Source organism: Polyodon spathula, unplaced genomic scaffold, assembly GCF_017654505.1.
Source record: "Polyodon spathula isolate WHYD16114869_AA unplaced genomic scaffold, ASM1765450v1 scaffolds_869, whole genome shotgun sequence".
NCBI classification, from domain to species: Eukaryota; Metazoa; Chordata; class Actinopteri; order Acipenseriformes; family Polyodontidae; genus Polyodon; species Polyodon spathula.
The window spans coordinates 6,263-23,965 of NW_024472356.1; the positions used below are offsets into that span (position 1 = coordinate 6,263).

At 42.6% G+C, this 17,703-nt stretch overlaps 1 protein-coding gene across 1 annotated transcript; it reads right to left on the reverse strand.

Annotated features, from left to right (window-relative positions):
• Nucleotides 1–2,528: 2,528 nt before the first annotated feature.
• Nucleotides 2,529–17,159, reverse strand: LOC121309099 (kinetochore-associated protein DSN1 homolog). Its single transcript, XM_041241979.1, has 12 exons — nt 17,012–17,159; nt 15,918–15,954; nt 15,700–15,757; nt 14,627–14,980; nt 12,794–12,867; nt 12,257–12,329; nt 11,470–11,548; nt 10,722–10,781; nt 9,773–9,844; nt 5,959–6,115; nt 5,396–5,483; nt 2,529–4,124 (listed from the first exon to the last, which is right to left on the reverse strand). The coding sequence occupies exons 1-12, from the start codon at nt 17,047–17,049 to the stop codon at nt 4,054–4,056; spliced, it is 1,161 nt and encodes a 386-aa protein (XP_041097913.1). The 5' UTR covers nt 17,050–17,159; the 3' UTR covers nt 2,529–4,053.
• Between the last annotated feature and the right edge of the window lie 544 nt (nt 17,160–17,703).

Below are 17,703 nucleotides of genomic sequence, written 5' to 3' on the forward strand. Positions count from 1 at the left end.
CAGAATGCACTAGAATGTATCAGAATGCACTAGAATGTATCAGAATGCATCAGTAGCAGGTGGAGATCTTGCACTCAGTAAGTATTTGACAAAACATTCAAACCACAACACATTACTGCATTCAGTTGTATTTCTGGAACGGAGGCGCTAAAGCTGGTGAGCACTTTAGTTCAAGTACAGACGGGTTTCCTTGTATGTAAAAAATAATAAAAAAAAAAACATTTACATCCTCTATGGGATAGGAACAGGAACCCGTGTTGAACTGAGGAGAGATTACAGTGACACGCTCCCCTCCCTCTCGCTCCCCGTGCGCACCCTTGACAGCCATTTGCATCTTCATCTCTTTTCATCAGCTGTGGCCCGGGCCGCTAGCAGTGCATAGAAAATGAAACCGTCTCTCGCGGCCGAGATGCAAGGAGAACGAGGGACAGGCTGAACCCACGCCTCTTTAAGCACGTAATTCATGTTCTGTTTTCTGCTGTCATGTATCATTTGGTGGCTGATCACAAAGGCAGCTGAATTCTGCGTTCACTGTGCAACTGGAGAAGAGGGGCTGGCATTGTCATTTGAATGCATTTGGATATATTTTTTTTTTTAATAAAGTCCTTTATCGCCCAGGTCAGATCTGGGTCAAACTGACCCATGATGCAAAGGCAGAAAAAACACCTGCCCCCTTCTATTTGATAGTCAAGCATTTTTACAGTGATAAAAATCAGTGATGGAAATAAGAGTCCCACGGCAGAGCAGTCTGATCCACTCCTGGTTTCACTAGGAGTTTAATAAGACACACCTGAGCTTGTAACTTACACACTGTGACTAAGCAAGGTCGTATTAAAACCTGGAATGGGTGAAACCTCTCTACAATAGGAGTTATTTCTGTCCCTGAAAATTCCCCTTGTATTTTCAATTTTGTTAGATATACAGCGCACGATTTTATTTATCTGCAGTTGAGAGAATTCTGTTTATAGTGTAAAAAATACCAAAATGTGTTATATTGAAGATTTTTATAACATTATTATTTTTTTAATTTAATAGTCGTCAATTAATTTTTACCCTTGTTTTTGTCCCAATTTGAAATGCCCAATTGTATTCAGGCTCAGCCCACCGCTACCACCCCTGCGCTGACTCGGGAGTGACGAAGATGAACACGCGCTGTCCTCTGGAGCGTGTGCCGTCAGCTTCTTTTCACTCTGCAGGCTCACTGTGCAGCCAGCCCAGAGATACAGCATCGGAGGACAATGCAGCCCCAGGCAAGGCAAGCCTGCAGGTGCCCGGCCAGTCTACAGGGGTCGCTGGTGCGCAGTGAGCCGAGGACACCCTGGCCGTCGCTCGCCAATTGTGTGCCGCCCCTCGGGAACTCCCGTCCACGGTTGGCAGTGGAATAGCCCAGACTCGAACCAGCGACGTCCAGGCTACAGGGCGCATCCTAAACTCCACGCGGAGTGCCTTCACCAGATGCGCCACTCGGGAGCCCTTATAACATGAATTTTTAAGTCATCTTGTCCGTAGATGTTTGATGAGAACATAAAGTTTAAGAACGAGAGGAGGCTGTTCAGCCCAACACTGCTCGTCCGGTTTATAGCAGCTGATTGATCTCAAAACTTGAACGAGTCGGGTCTTAAAGGATCCCAGTGATTCTGCCAAAAGGCATTGTTCTCTCACTTAGACACATAAGACATGTGAATCTCAAACTGGCAAAACACTATTTTATTTGGAAAGTAAAAATGCTTAAATAGCTTAGGCATACAAATACATACATGCCACTGTTATATTCCAAGCCACAATTAAGTTCTTGCAGTGAACCAAGATAAAAACAAAAATGGAACATTTGTTAGAGTCATCTTCAGGAACAAAAATTCTAAAACTAAACCCAGGGATGGAAATAAGACTCCTATTGCATAGCAGTGTCACCCATTCCAGGTTTTACTATAAGCTTGATTAAACACAGTGTACAGGCAACAGGCTCAGGTGTGTCTTATTAAACTTAAAGTAAAATAAGAAATGGATCAAACTGCTATGCAACGGGAGTCTCATTTCCATCCCTGAAAAGATGAAACACATTTAAACACTTACTGGGAACGTTGGTAACCACTCAAGATAACCTCGAACGAGAAGCTAGAGGAGAGTTTTAAATACAGGACTACAATATTAATGTGCACAACACCAATGTGCACGTGGAACCCACGATGAAGAAACGCTGCTATTACTGGGAAATATATAACGGGGCAGTGCATCGTTCCTGCTGGATTTCACATGCACGTCGCTCACAGTTGAACCTGCATTTGTTTTTTTTTTTCACGGCTGTCACAGATTTCTAGTCTTCCTTCGTCGTGTAATATCGAGTTCCCTGTGAAAATTCCCATTTTTGAAAGAATAGTGTAAATATACCTTTTTTTTTTTGTCACTTTTGTTTTACAGATACACTACAGGTCACATTTTGTGTTTATTTATTTGATAATTCACTGATGGTGAATACAGAATGTCTATAAAAATGTTGCTGTAATAAAACAACATTTTCAGCAATTTACTGTTTTTCAGGAAAGTATTTCAATATTTATTTTTTGATCGTGGTGTGCAGTGAAATGAGACGTTTTTTATCGTGACAGAAAACACATCCCAGCTGATAACGCTTAGAAAAAAATTCAAAGATATTTGGAGAATGTTTAAACTCTAAAATTAACTATTCACACCCCCTACAGTGTAGACAGGGATTTGGCAAAACTTAGCAAAACAATAAATCCTTGAGCTTTTAGCGAAATGACTCACAGGCTACATACTGGGCAGCATCCTCACTGTTACTCTCCAGAAATGCCGAGATCACAAACACACCACTGGAGCGGAAAACGTTCCTGCAAGAGCTCAAAATCATATCCACAGAACAAGGGCGCCGCCCAGTGCTTACACAGCGGAACTGCACCTTTACCTGGGGCCCATTTCTATCAGACACTTGTGTCAAAGCACGAGTGGGCTGTATGTCCACTGTCCGAGACCTCGTTCAACAAACAGTCCTTAAAGGAGCGCCGCGATTTCCAAACCATCACCAGCCACTATCTCTGCCAAAACAGTAAAATAAATGTTATAAACTAAGAAAGGCTTCTTTGACATTAGGTTTCTTTTAGCATTTCTAAGGCAGCAACTGACCCTTGGCTTGCATTTGAGAGTGACTATCTTTATAAAAAGACTTTGAAAAAAGCTAATGGAAACATCTGCCATTGAAGTCTCCTTTAGTCTAAATGCTTCTGAAAAGTGGAATCGCAGTGGAAGGGGTCTGTGCAGCCCTCTTTCAGGACCCTGGCCAGTGGAAACGCAGTGGAAGGGGTCTGTGCAGCCCTCTTTCAGGACCCTGGCCAGTGGAAACGCAGTGGAAGGGGTCTGTGCAGCCCTCTTTCAGGACCCTGGCCAGTGGAAACGCAGTGGAAGGGGTCTGTGCAGCCCTCTTTCAGGACCCTGGCCAGTGGAAACGCAGTGGAAGGGGTCTGTGCAGCCCTCTTTCAGGACCCTGGCCAGTGGAAACGCAGTGGAAGGGGTCTGTGCAGCCCTCTTTCAGGACCCTGGCCAGTGGAAACGCAGTGGAAGGGGTCTGTGCAGCCCTCTTTCAGGACCCTGGCCAGTGGAAGGGGTCTGTGCAGCCCTCTTTCAGGACCCTGGCCAGTGGAAACGCAGTGGAAGGGGTCTGTGCAGCCCTCTTTCAGGACCCTGGCCAGTGGAAGGGGTCTGTGCAGCCCTCTTTCAGGACCCTGGCCAGTGGAAACGCAGTGGAAGGGGTCTGTGCAGCCCTCTTTCAGGACCCTGGCCAGTGGAAACGCAGTGGAAGGGGTCTGTGCAGCCCTCTTTCAGGACCCTGGCCAGTGGAAGGGGTCTGTGCAGCCCTCTTTCAGGACCCTGGGCAAAGGAAAAAGCAGTGGAAGGGGTTTGTACAGTCCTCTTTCAGGACCCTGGCCAGTGAAACGCAGTGGAAGGGGTCTGTACAGCCCTCTTTCAGGACCCTCTGCAGTGGAATCGCAGTGGAAGGGGTCTGTGCAGCCCTCTTGCAGGACCCTGGCCTGTGAAAGTCTAGCAGCTCTTGGGCAGATAGAGAAGCTTCTTGACCGGAGATCCCTCCAGGCCTTCGAAAGCGCTGGCAGCTGCAATAGAAAAAAAAAAGAACAAAACTTTTCTGAATACGTTAACATTGAATGTTATGTGTTACACATTAGTATTTAACAAGGTGGTAATTGAGAGCTCAGTTGGAAGGCAAACCAGCAGATACAGGGGGTCCCCAGGACCAGGACTGGGAACCACTGCTCTAGCCCAGCGCACCCAGGCTACCCCTGCTCAAACCCCCTGGAATAAACATCACGCATCACAGAGATGGAAATAAGACTCCTGTTGCATAGCAGTTTCACCCTTTCCAGGTTTTACCTTGAGCTTGATCAGCCACAGTGCACAGGTAACAAACCCAGCTGTGTCTTATTAAACTCAAAGTAAACCCAGGGATTGATCAAACTGCTATGCAATGGCGGTCTTATTTCCATCCCTGCTTCATGTCTGTTGGGAGCTCACTGTGTTCGGAACACACTGATATTTTTATAACCCCTCATCTCTGATAAATACCAATTTCTAACACATAAGCTTCTTTTATGTATGTATGCATGCATACAAGTATTTATACCATACAATTCTGAATTGAAAATTAAATTGCCCTTTACCAGTTGAAAGCTAGACTGTCCGTAACGCCCTCGACTTTATTAAGAAGTCAGTCTGTGTACACTTTGAGCTTTACTTCTTTTATTCATTTTACAAATTTACCTATACAGCAGGCAAACCATTTATATATATATATATATATATATATATATATATATATATATATATATATATATATATATATATATATATATATAATTAAAAAGCACACATATAAATATAAAATCACACACTAACACAAGTCTCTAATTGCTTTTGCACAGTGATGCACACGTGGCACACAAACCAAACGCTATCCAGTATATAAATACACTACACAAACCAACACTATCCAGTATATGAATACTCTACACAAACCAACACTATCCAGTATATGAATACACTACACAAACCAACACTCTCCAGTATATGAACACACTACACAAACCAACACTATCCAGTATATCAATACACTACACAAAGCAACACTATCCAGTATATGAATAAACTACGTTCAGATGCGTTTATAAACCCCTCTGTTAAATACTCATTTATAATACTAAACTTTTGACCGGAGACTCTTCCAGTCCTTTGAAAGCATTCATAGACTGAATAGAACATGCTTGTTGCTGGTAATATTAAGCCGGACATGTCGGGTATTGAGTTTTCCCAGTGCACCCCTCGCAGATTTCTTTTCCATTCCTGATTGCTGTTTCCTCAGGTTTCTTACCAAGTCTTGAGGACGTTTCTTTCAGAGTCCTCTCAGCCTCGTCCTGAAGAGGTGCCAGCGAGCGGAGCAGCTTCTGGTGAGAATCCATCTGTGTGACCAAAAACAAGCCATTACTCCGTCTGCCTCTCAGCGTTTCTTCATCCAGAAATTCAAACACGCGTTACTCCACAGCCTTAACTTAATAATCATTTTTCAGTCCAGGACAAACCCTTGAGATGAAAGATGAAAAAACTCTTGAGTGCCCCAGGCAGATTATAACTCGCACCCATTCATTCGTACAAAAAACGTATATTAAGATCACAAAGCATGAGCTGAACAACGCAATTTTTACTCTGATGAAGACACTAGCCGCTTGTCTACTTCAGTGAAGTAGTTGATTTGAATAAGCCAGGGCTGTTTGTTTGTTTGTTTTTTTCAAACCACCCCCTCGACTGCATCAACTACATATCCCTGGTACTGGTCGAAATGCTTGCCATTGAATTTCAGCATTCCTATAATCAGCAGTGTTGAGTGTTCAGCAGCTATGGATGATGATAAACTGAACTGTGAATACCCCCACTCACCACCAGAGCCAGTCTGCTGACGACGGGTATCTGGCGGCGCAGAATGCGTTGATAGTCCGGTTTGCTGCGGAGCACGGCAGCCACAGAGGGGTCCAGTAAGCCCAGATCCTGGTCCGGGGCCAGGGGTACACCAGACAACTTCGCCTGCTCCAGGGAGCTGAGTCACAGACAGGCAGACACACACACAGACAGACAGTGGGGTGTTAAACTGCGAGGCTGGGCAACTGGGACAACAAAAGAGGAGTGGTTGGGAAAAAAGAGAGAGGGGCATTGCCTTGCTATCTGTGCTTCGAGAATGCTAGTGCCAGTGAATATATATATATATATATATAATATATATATATATATATATATATATATATATATATATATATATATATATATATATATATATATATATTAGAGATGGGCACCAATATCGATATTTTGATAATACATTTTCATATCACGATATCGTGAGATTAAAATTAAAAAAAAATTCACATACTCTCGCAGAGACATCGTTTTTATTGCTAATACTGCTAAAAATACCAACACAGTATAATCAAGCTTATTTTATATTAACAAACCCAATACATACCAATCACTGTCAGTCTCGCAGGCAAACCGCACACACTAAAGTATTACTTACCCATTGCATTGTATTGATTGGAGTTTAGGTACAAAGGCTATTTGCATGCTGCATTAAGCACTACTGGCATTATTTTGAGATACACACATGCGTTAGCGGTTCATTACTTACGCTGTTATTAATGTATTTTTAAAATGTGAACTGTCAGTATTATAAATGAGATGTACTTTTAAAACATCAAAACACATCTCATAATAATATAAAATTCAGCATGACACCGTATTTAATACTTTAGCGGTGTTGAGAGTCAGCATTCACACGCAGAGCAGCTGAAGATTCAATTACTTCCAGATTAGCTAGAAAATGAACAACCCCGAAGCCTGTTTGCAGCGAAGTGTAGAAATCTTTCAGTTTTGAGGTGGCTGATGATGGAATAGTAAAACAATACAACAAGACCTTGTTCTTCTCCATGGATATTGTGAAGCAAAGCGCCACTAAGTTAAAGTCAGTTATTGCTTTTCACATGTAAACGTCTACACAGGCTTGATATTGCAATTGGATTACTATAGTTCTGTGTTTTGGAAGACTTCGCTATTATCGAAATAAGTGCACAATATCCATATACAATTTTCATATCATTGCCCACCCTTAATTTATTTATTTATTATATAGCGCACATTATTTATTATATAGCGCGTTTTTAACTTTGTACAGCGCTCTGTGCATGTGCGTGTATATATAGTGGTAAAGTAGGGGGAGGGTGTGTGCAGAACAGAGGATCAGCACATGGGTGCACGTGTGTGTGGTTGTCTGGCGATGGGAATTGTGTTTAATTGTTTAATTGAGTAATATAAAAGGCACAAAATAATTAATGTTTGGTATGGGATTAAAAAAGGGGATAATATTGAAGCTAAAACAATAAGGGTGTGTGTAGGATCTATGGCATCCGCTCTGATTAATGCTCTGCAGGTTTTGGTAAATGAGATGCCATTGGCATGAAGAAGGAAATTATTAAGCATTAAATATTGAATTAAGGTTAATTCTCTTCATATAGCATTTCCTCCAAGGAAAAGCATGGAAGACAGATGGATAAATCACTATAAAAAGGAGATTTGGGAGACAAATGGAGGAATGTTGGGGTTTTTGGATACAGAAATGGATAAAGCAGGTAGGAACTAAGAACCTGAATTTTGTAAAGAATGTTCATTTGAATGTGTTACAAGAATGGTTGGTTGAGGGGAAAAAAGTGACTTGAAAAGAGTCAAGCTTTTATAAAGGATAAGAGTAAAGAGGCTTTGTGTTTATTCACAGATGGATTCAAGGATCCTAAAACAGGAAGAGTGGCAATGGCATATAATATACCAGAACTGGATATCTGGAAAACAGCCAGGCTCACTGACCACTTATCTGTTTATGTAGCAGAAATGGTAGCTACTCTATTTGCAATAATTATAACAGCGGAACTAAATCCTAAGAAAACAGTCATATTTACAGACTCATGAAGTGTGCTTAATGCTTTTAAATGAGAATTTATGAATAGGAAGGAGATCATTTTTGAGAGAATACAAAAGATACAAGGATTGTACAATAAAGGGGATTGGGCAATGCAATGGTAGATCTAGCAGTAAACAATGCTTTAAAAAGGGAGGAGATTGATGTGGTGATTCCTCTGGGTTCTCAGGTCAGGGGAGTCTTTGTAAAACAAGCAATAGTAAAAGAATGGAAGGAGAGAGATGGGATACAAGTGAACAAGGAAGGTTTTATTATAATATACAGGAAGAGGTTAATAATAGCTGGGTAAATAAGGAACCGGGCAGGAAAGAGGAAGGATCTTTGGAAAGGTTACGGATTGGACACACTACTCTGAATGAGCATTTATTGAGATTAGATAACCAGATCAGTGGTTTCGTGTAGAATTCCACACGCTGTGCAGCATTACGTAATAAAGCGTGAGAACTCCGAAGAACAAAGAAAGAACCTGAAGAGGAAGTTGGTGAACGGCGAGATAGATATATGACCTGAGCACTGACAGCTTGTTGGGAAAAGGGAAAGAGGAAGGGAGATGAGAAAGAGAAAAAATAAGTGAATATATTACAATAACAGGAAAAGCAGGACTCTTATACATGAGAAATCAAGACAAGGAAAAAAAGAGAGACTAATGACTATAGACAGAGGGCGCTGATCATCCAAGTGTATAGATGGAATGCATGCCTAAAAAAACATACAAAAAATGTGGTGTGGGTTGTGCATGTGAGTGCTTGGAGCAGAGACGGAGAGTGGAACAGAGTGAAACACAGTAAGGGACAGTGACAGCGAGGCTTGGGGGCTGGTTTGTTCACTTTACAGAGTTCAGTGCGAAGGGCTTTTCTTCAAACTGTTATTTTGTTCCTGTGTTTGTTTGGTGTTTATTAAAAGTGCGGCGAACAACGCTTAACCTTCAAGTTCCAGCGTGGGCTAGGACGCTTTGCCACTATATATAGGTAAATATACTTTTAAACTATAAAACTATGAACCCCACTGATAAGATAAGGGATGCAAATAAAGACTACTGTTGCATAGCAATTTCACCCATTCTAGTTTTTACTACAAACTTGATTAGCCACAGTGTATAGGCAACAAGCTCAGGTGTGTCTCATTAAACTCCTAGTAAAACCAGGAATGGAGCCAAACCACTATTCAATGGGAGTCTTATGGTTCATTTCCACTGCCTGTCCCCAGGTATAGCCGATCTGGGAGAGCTGTAGCTAGAGGCTGTTTCCAGTGCCAGCCCCGAGGTACAGCTGAGTTGGCCAGTCTGGGACGCAGAAGAATTTCCATTCCAACTTCTCCTCAACATGTGGGTGGAAAATCACACTGAAGAGCCGCTGTCAGGCACAGTTAGAAATCTGGATTGAAAAGCAAAGGAACTCTGCGGCAGCAGGGGATCGACTGCACTGCTATTCAGTGTTGAGAAAAAAACGTATAAATGAATACAAGATAATAACACAATATGACCTTTAACTGCAGCACTACCACGTCCTGGGTCAGCTCTACCTGAAAGTTCCACTGGATCGTTAACTACCCCTCTCTCAGACCGACCAGCTCAGCTATACCTGGGGACAGGCAGTGCAAACGAGGCAGACAGGCATGTTTAACTACCCCTCTCCCAGACCGGCCAGCTCAGCTATACCTGGGGACAGGCAGTGCAAACAAGGCATTATTTCAAACCCCTGCAAGGGTACAGACAGGGGGACAGATCCTCACCGGAGAATTTCCTCAGAGCTGCTTTTGTGTTTCTGAAGAAGATCATCCCACGCTTTGCACTCCCATGTCAGCCTGCCAGGAAAGAAAGAAAAAACAGGCTTGAATAAAACACAGACTCCTACAGCACCACACACGCCCTGCTCAGAAACACTGCTGCTGACCTCTGTATTCGACAAGCTTGTCTTTGACAGTGACCAGGAGCACAATTTGAAATGTTTAAAACTTGGAAAATGTGTAACGGCTGGTTTCAGCGAACAAGAGTACCACTAATCGTACACTGCCTCACCTAAATTAACATCAGGCAGTCCAAGCTCAGTGCTAATCAGGGTCTGTGAAACCTGCCGTCTGCATTTAAACTCAGCGAGTCACGTTTTCAAAGCGTTTACCGGTCTTGAATTCACTCATGTTTTTTTGAAAGCAGTATAACTCCCTGTTCATTTGACAAAACTAGAACCAAAACAGCCATGTTGCGTGTTTCAAGTTCATCTGAACCCTTTGAAAAGGGTGTTTCGTTTCCTATTTAGTACCGCGACCAGGATTTTTCTCTTTCTCCGTTCAAATAACAGGAGTTAATTAAAGTGAGGAGAACCTGCTTCAGAGAGCTTGGTAAACTTAACATCTGGTAATAGAACTGGACGTGTCGTTTGAAATGTGCAATGATACGAGTAGTCATGAACTGTGCCTTGCATAGTTCTGAGATCTAAACCTTTAAAACCACTACAGCTTTTCTAAGAACAGATCAAGAACATCAATACCGAGAGTTCGTATGTTTTTTTCACTGACATTGTGACAGTGAGATCTACTCTCTCAGCTAAATTGTAATGCAAACAGGTTCCAATGGGGACATGACTTAAAATACTGTATTATTATTATTATTATTATTATTATTATTATTATTATTATTGATGAAACAGCACAGCAGGGGGGACAGGCAGGAGGCAGTACGTACCTCTCCACAGACTCTCTCACCTCGTCCATGGCTTTCTTCATCTCTGGGTCTGGAGGTACACTGACAAAGGAAAAAAACACATAGCAGTAACATCAGCATATTCAGAAGTTAACAAACACTTTAACCTCACTCTCTGTTTGATAAAATACTTTTAAAACTCGGGGGTGTAACAATAAACGAATGCCACAGTAGGACATCACGACACGAGGATTGCAATGCAGTACGCGTCCTGAGACAAGCAATGGTGCTAACGGGCTACTTCCCATGTCTAGTAAGATCACACGATCACTTAAACGATGGAACTTTTTGTTAAATAGACAAAAATGAAATGAGTTAGGGAAGAGTATGCATTCATCACAGCAGCTATGAAACCCACTCATTCTTCATTCGAAAACCACTGGGTGAGCTGCAAGGAGCTGTGCTGTGCTGCGGAGCGCTTGGTCTTGTGTTACGATACGATACTGATACGCACCTCTGTTACGATGCATCATGTGAAGAAAGTATCAGAATGAATTGATACACAGTAAATCAGAACACCCCTATTTAAAGTGACACTGCTTCAGAAGACACAGCTCCTGCACACACACAGTGCCTACACACAGTCTCCGCACGCACACAGCCCCTACACACACGTAGCCCTTGTGCGCACACAGCACCAGCATGCACACAGCCCCTGCGCCCGCGCGCACACAGCCCCCCCGTGCGCACACACAGCCCCCGCGCACAGTCCCTGCATACAGCAACTTACTCTTGGGGTTTGTCTGTGCATTTCTGAAAGGATCCTTCGCGCTCCAAGCTCTCTGTAAGCAGGTTCACCTCATTTGTGACTAAAACAAAAGACAAAAAATAAATATTATATGATCTCAAGGCTCGTCCCTGCTTATCACACCACAGGCTCCTCCAGGGGGATTCATTTATTAGGACAGAATCTGAGTGTTTTTAAATGTCCTCAGTGTTTCAGATCTGACTGCATCACCCGGCAGGCTGTTCCACGCATGAATAACTCTCTGTGTACAAAAACACTTCTTGCCTTCTGTTCTAAACTTGCTTTTACTCAGCTTCCATTAGGCTTGGGCCAATTCCTGTTTCTCCAATTGCAATTCCACTTTCTTTTAAAATCAATTCCAATTCCCATTCCCTTTTAATCAGTTCCAACACACCGATCAAAACTGCAATTTGCAGCGTTCTGTTAAAGTGGGCTTCTCACAGTGGCAACAGATTACTTCAATTTTAGTCACCGTTAGTCCATTAAAACTGGCTTGAAATGAAAGCAGTTAAACAAACACAACTATTCTGTCTCTAAAATATAAATTCCACTTCCTTCGAAAATAATTAAAATTGGGAATTGGATTAGAAAAACAGGAAGTGATCCCAACCCTGTGTTCCATTCATGCCTTCCAATTTAAAGCAGTGTGTTGGGTTCACTATCTCTAGTACATTTAGGATGTTACAGACTTCAATCAAGTGCCTTCTACACTGAAGAGGTGGAACTCTACAACCTCTGAGCTGAAAAATAGACAGACACAGAGGCTTACTATCGGCTTTTAACTCCTGCAGATCAAACTCTTCTGTGGGTTTTAAAGACGTTTCAAGCTTCTGTATTGCAAACTGTAAAAATAAAAAAGGATAAACGATCAATTAATAAAATACGGGAAACATTTCCAAACCCTACTGCATCGCTGGAATTGAAGAGTCATTTAAAACCTCCAGTTCATTGGAGAAAAAGTTGGTCTTGATAATGAATGTGTGTGAACAAGTAAAAATTTTCTTTTTGACATACTCATTGATTTTTTATGTTATATATATTTTAAAATACCGAGAAATATCTAATATATATATATATATATATATATATATAAAAAGAACTTGAGAAGAGCAATTAGCCAACCAAATATTATACAGTATATATGTTAGGACCCCCAAACAGAAATATGCCCCCATCTAGATCAGGTCGACCACATCGGGTCGGGGTTAATTAACATTTTTAGAACCACAAAACCTTTTCGTGTTCTGGGTGGGGTTGTCTTGTAAACATTCAAGTTAAATCTGTATATGTTATACAAGGACATTACCTGGATAGACTCCTGAAACAGTTTGGCCAGCCTCTTATGCTCGGGCATTTCTAGGCTGATAGCCTGACTGAGCCCTGCGGAGAACACACAAAAAGCAGGCTTTATTTACTGGCCAGTTTGTCATCACAGCTCCCCAGAGGTCCGCAAGCTCCCCCCCTTCCCTCAATGCCAGGAAGCCTCCCTCTAGAAGACTCATACAGCTTGTCAGTGCCCACTATTAAGGCTGGGTATTTTGGAGCCTCTTTATAACTTTGCGTGCAATTAAATGTTTGGCAGACAGCAAACAGCCTTACTTTTCTGGCGTGCAAAAGTCTGTTAATACATTTTAAACAGGTGTTAACCAGGGTTATTAAATCCTTTTATTTTGATTAGCACTAGCATCAGCATCACTGGCCTCCCTTTTCTGTTGATTCCTTGCTTGTATGCTGTACAGTGCTAACAAAGACAACCCTATACAGCTATACAAGAGGAAGGTGTCCCCCCTCGAGGTCCCTGGTTCAGATCCTCAGGGACTCGCTGTGTGACCCTGAGCAAGTCACTTAACCTCCTTGTGCTCCGTCTTCTGGGTGAGACGTTGTTGTAAATGACTCTGCAGCTGATGCACAGATCACTCACACACACGTCTCTGCAGGTTGCCCTGGATAAAGGCATCTGCTAAATAAACAAATAATATAGTGGAGACGGCCCGTATCTACAGCCTCACTTACACTATCTATCCATTTCTCATGTAACTTGTCATTAACAGGGATGGCAATAAGACAGCAGTTTCATCTATTCCAGGTTTTGAGAAGAGGTTAATGTTTCTTTTCAATGTTGTATTAAAGCCAAGATTTTTAACCAGACTCTGCAATAGCAAGGAAAGCACCTGAAGACTCTTACATGTCAGAATGTTTCTAAACATTGGCTCACAAACACTGTGGAGATGAACAGCCATCAATTTCCTTCAGGGAATGCAGAGCTAGAAAAATCGCTTTGTGCTCGGTACTTCATCGGCAGACAATATAATTTAATTAAGAAGCGACCATGGTTTTTAACATTGCTAATTATAGCTTTGCTAAATGCAGGTAGAGTGGAAAGAAATAAACTAAGCAATAACATGCAATTCATTTAGCTTGCTTGCTTCGGGAAAGCCCAGTCTTGAGCGCAGAGCCTTGGGTCTCAGTTTTTCAGCACAGGGGAATGCAGCCTTGGGTCTCAGTTTTTCAGAACAGAGGAATGCAGCCTTGGGTCTCAGTTTTTCAGCACAGGGGAGGAGCGCTTTGCATCTGTTGTCGTCTTATTTGCTTTCTTGTTCTCTCTGTGTTTACGACAGTGTGATCTCAATGGGACTGACTCGTACATGACCAATGGAATGACAGCAAAAACGTGCAGAACAGTATCCCACTGACCATCCTCGTATAGATGATCAGAAAATGCTTTAGTAAAGTCCCATGATGAATTAATTCAATTTGGCTGGGTGAAGAGCAAAAAAAATGTAGAAAACTTGGGTTGCGAGAAAAACACAGCATTGCACAATTCCATTTCTGTCCACGGAAAATCATTAGCCCCATATAGGCAACAAGCGCAGGTGTGTCTTATTAAACTCACAGTAAAACTGGACCAAACTGCTTTGCAGGGATGGAAATAAAGCCTGCATTGCATAGCAGTTTGATGCAATCCTGCTTTCACGATGAGCTTAATAAGACATATCTGAGCTTGTTACCTATACACACTGGGGCTTATCAAACACGTAGCAAAACCTGGAATGGGTGAAACTACTACGCAGTGGGAGTCTTATTGCCATCCCTGGGAGACACTCATACACCCACACTGACAGACAGACAGACCGCTGACCTGCAGAGTCCTTGGGCAGTGCTGGGAGTGACCTCCTCCCCCGGGCCCCTGCCTTGCTGATGGATCTCCTCCAGGACTTTCTCCTGCTGCGAGGGCTCAGCCCTGCCCTCTGCTTGGGACTCTTCCAGCCAGCCCGCCCCTGGCTGGGGCTCTTCCCCCAGGGACTGGCTCCCCGGGGGCTGGCTTTCCAGGACAAGTGCTTGGGGGAGGGGGAGAGGGAGGTGCGGGGGGTGTTGCGGGGTATCCCCCCGGGGCTGGGGCTAGCAGAGGAGCGACGTTTCTTTCGGACGGGGCTCGAGGAGACGAGTCTCGTCTGCATTGCCTGCTCCCCCCCCTTCTCCTCTGGTTCAGGCTCTGTGGATAACAGAGATGGAACTATGTTACAAGTTTAATGAGAGCGAGAGTAAAAATAAATAAATCATAACATGCTTAGAATTTGAAGGTACACTTGTGATTATGTTCCCTATTGGAAATGTTCCCCAGCTTGCTGGATGAAACACAAACACCAAACATTATCCATAACTATTAAACACTCAATAGAGATACATACAGCAACATTTAAATAAACTTCAGTTTCTTTTAGTATTTATAAATATTAAAAATTGCGAACATGGTTGAGCAGCATTTCCTACACTTCAGAAAAGCAGACCTTACAGAAGACATTAGCGTTTTAATCTGGGATGCTAGTTTTTCACATTAAAAAAAAAAAAATCTCTTAAAAACAATGCGTTTTTTTTGCAGTTAAAAAAATAAGACAGTCCTCAGTCTATATTATTTTGAATCAAGTGCATTCCTAGCATCCCTGGTTATAGGTACAGTCATTAAACAGAGTTGTACTTTGCTTTATGGCTGAACTCAAACTTAGGTCCAGACAAGATACTGCAATGGGCTGTGCTGTGTGCTGCACTGTCTATTCTGTCCCCTGTTGGGGAGATGAGTTGAGGTTAAAAACTGTAGAACCATGAATGCAGACGAGCCCGGCTGTTTTGCATAGTGGCGGAGTCGCTCCTGCAGGGTCGCCTCTGCACCCAGCCTCCCTTCCGTTTGGACCAAAACCTTGCTCATATTCTTACCAGCGACTTCCACAGCCCCTGGATCACACGCTGCCATAGAATTCTGTTCTGTGGAAACCTACCAGAAAGAACAAGTCACATTTCCAATGGATTATCAGTCATTACTGGTCGATAAAACACAAGCTGAAGCGTTTCACAGCGTCTACAAAATCTGGTTTACTAGTCTAAAAGAAGATTCTTCTATATGTACGACATTTACAGAGTTTTACAAATCTCACCTTCGCAGGTATGACAGCATCCTGAAAATCTTGACAGCTGTAAAGTAAACAGAGAATCAGAACTGCCCTCAATGAAGTGTGTTGGAATGATTAGGAGCCAGGAGTTTGAACAGGGTTAGAAACTCACACTAGCCCTGCTGCTGCTGCACCCAGTCCTGGGGTTCAGAACTGCCCTCAGTGAAGTGTGTTGGAATGATCAGGAGCCAGGAGTTTGAGCAGGGTTAGAAACTCACACTAGCCCTGCTGCTGCTGCACCCAGTCCTGGGGTTCAGAACTCCCCTCAATGGAGGCAGGAGTTTGAGCAGGGTTAGAAACTCACATTGAAATTGCTGCACCCAGTCCTGGGGTTCAGAACTCCCCTCAATGAATATTGAAATCAGGAGCCAGGAGTTTGAGCAGGGTTAGAAACTCACACTAGCCCTGCTGCTGCTGCACCCAGTCCTGGGGTTCAGAACTCCCCTCAATGAAGTCTATCATTGAAATGATCAGGAGCCAGGAGTTTGAGCAGGGTTAGAAACTCACACTAGCCCTGCTGCTGCTGCACCCAGTCCTGGGGTTCAGAACTCCCCTCAATGAAGTGTGCTGTAATGATCAGGAGCCAGGATTTTGAGCAGGGTTAGAGACTCACACTAGCCTTGCTTTAGACCCCTTGTTTAAATATTATGGTCTTGACCAGCAGAACAATCTTAGCTCTGCTCCGCCACATTATAACTGCTCCACCTGAAGGTTTTACTACACTAACATTTAGTACAGTTGGATTACTTAATTAAACAGCGCATTATGCATTCATATTGCAGCGAGACACTGCCACTATCACGGTAATGATACTGCAACTTCCAATAATCAACAGCGAGCAGTTCCGCTTATAAAATAAATAAATAAAGCAATGTTTCCGTGCAGTTTACACACAGCGGCAATCTAAAATTAAACAAGATGAAGATTCAGAATTAAATGTTATACTGCTGTTCGTTTCATGCATGCACGGTGATTCTTTGTATTTTTTTAACATTACTGTTGCATTGCCGCACTAGGGTAGAGTGTATTCTTATTGCCATAGTTTATATAAGTAAAGAACTGGTAAACAATCCTCAGACCTGTCTTTCAGCGTCACGCCTTGGTCCTGGGCTGTCATTTTGTCTTGCTGTCTTAATCTTCTTCCCCTGAAGTTGAAATTTCAACTATATACGGTTGTGTTTTTTTTTTTTTTTTTTTTTTAACTAAACCCGCCAACAACACCGCAAAACCAACGGAACCCTGGGAAATGTAGTTTAAAAAACCGCATACTGCGCATGCCCCACCCCACCCCACGCCAAAAGCGCTCCCGGGATTTGTAGTTTTTAACCACAACTTCCGTTGCAACGTCAAAACTGACTTCTGCTTATTCAGAAACATATCAGACAGAACAGAAAAAAAAAAAGGTTGACGAACGACTCACAGCAGCTTCTTGCTTAAGAGGTCTTAAATATTTCTATTTTATTTTGCCGTAAAAAAATACTAAAAAACTAAAAAATAACGATCAAAACCGGAACTTTAACAAAACTTCCTGGTGAAAATTTGGACAAAAGACACCTGAGTAAGATCATCGTTACCTGTGATCTGCTTAACAGGTAAGTTCTTGTTTTTCAGCGTCGTTATTATAACTGTGTGTGTTTTTTAATTAGATAACTTGGTGACTAGGTAAGGATCGCCCACACTGTGGATATTGTGCTGTAATTAACGGGATTGTGTTTGCGTGGCACACAGCAACAGGTACACACAGACACACACCTGGACCTGCACAACACCG

Excerpts from the sequence above, each read along its gene's own strand:
- LOC121309099 (XM_041241979.1), bottom strand. The coding sequence starts at position 17,049 with ATGACAGCCCAGGACCAAGGCGTGACGCTGAAAGACAG. Across the intron at positions 14,981-15,699 it reads AGGGGCTGTGGAAGTCGCTG|AGCCTGAACCAGAGGAGAAG; the intron begins GTAAGAATATGA and ends TGTTATCCACAG. Across the intron at positions 11,549-12,256 it reads GCAGGAGTTAAAAGCCGATA|TCACAAATGAGGTGAACCTG; the intron begins GTAAGCCTCTGT and ends CTTTTGTTTTAG.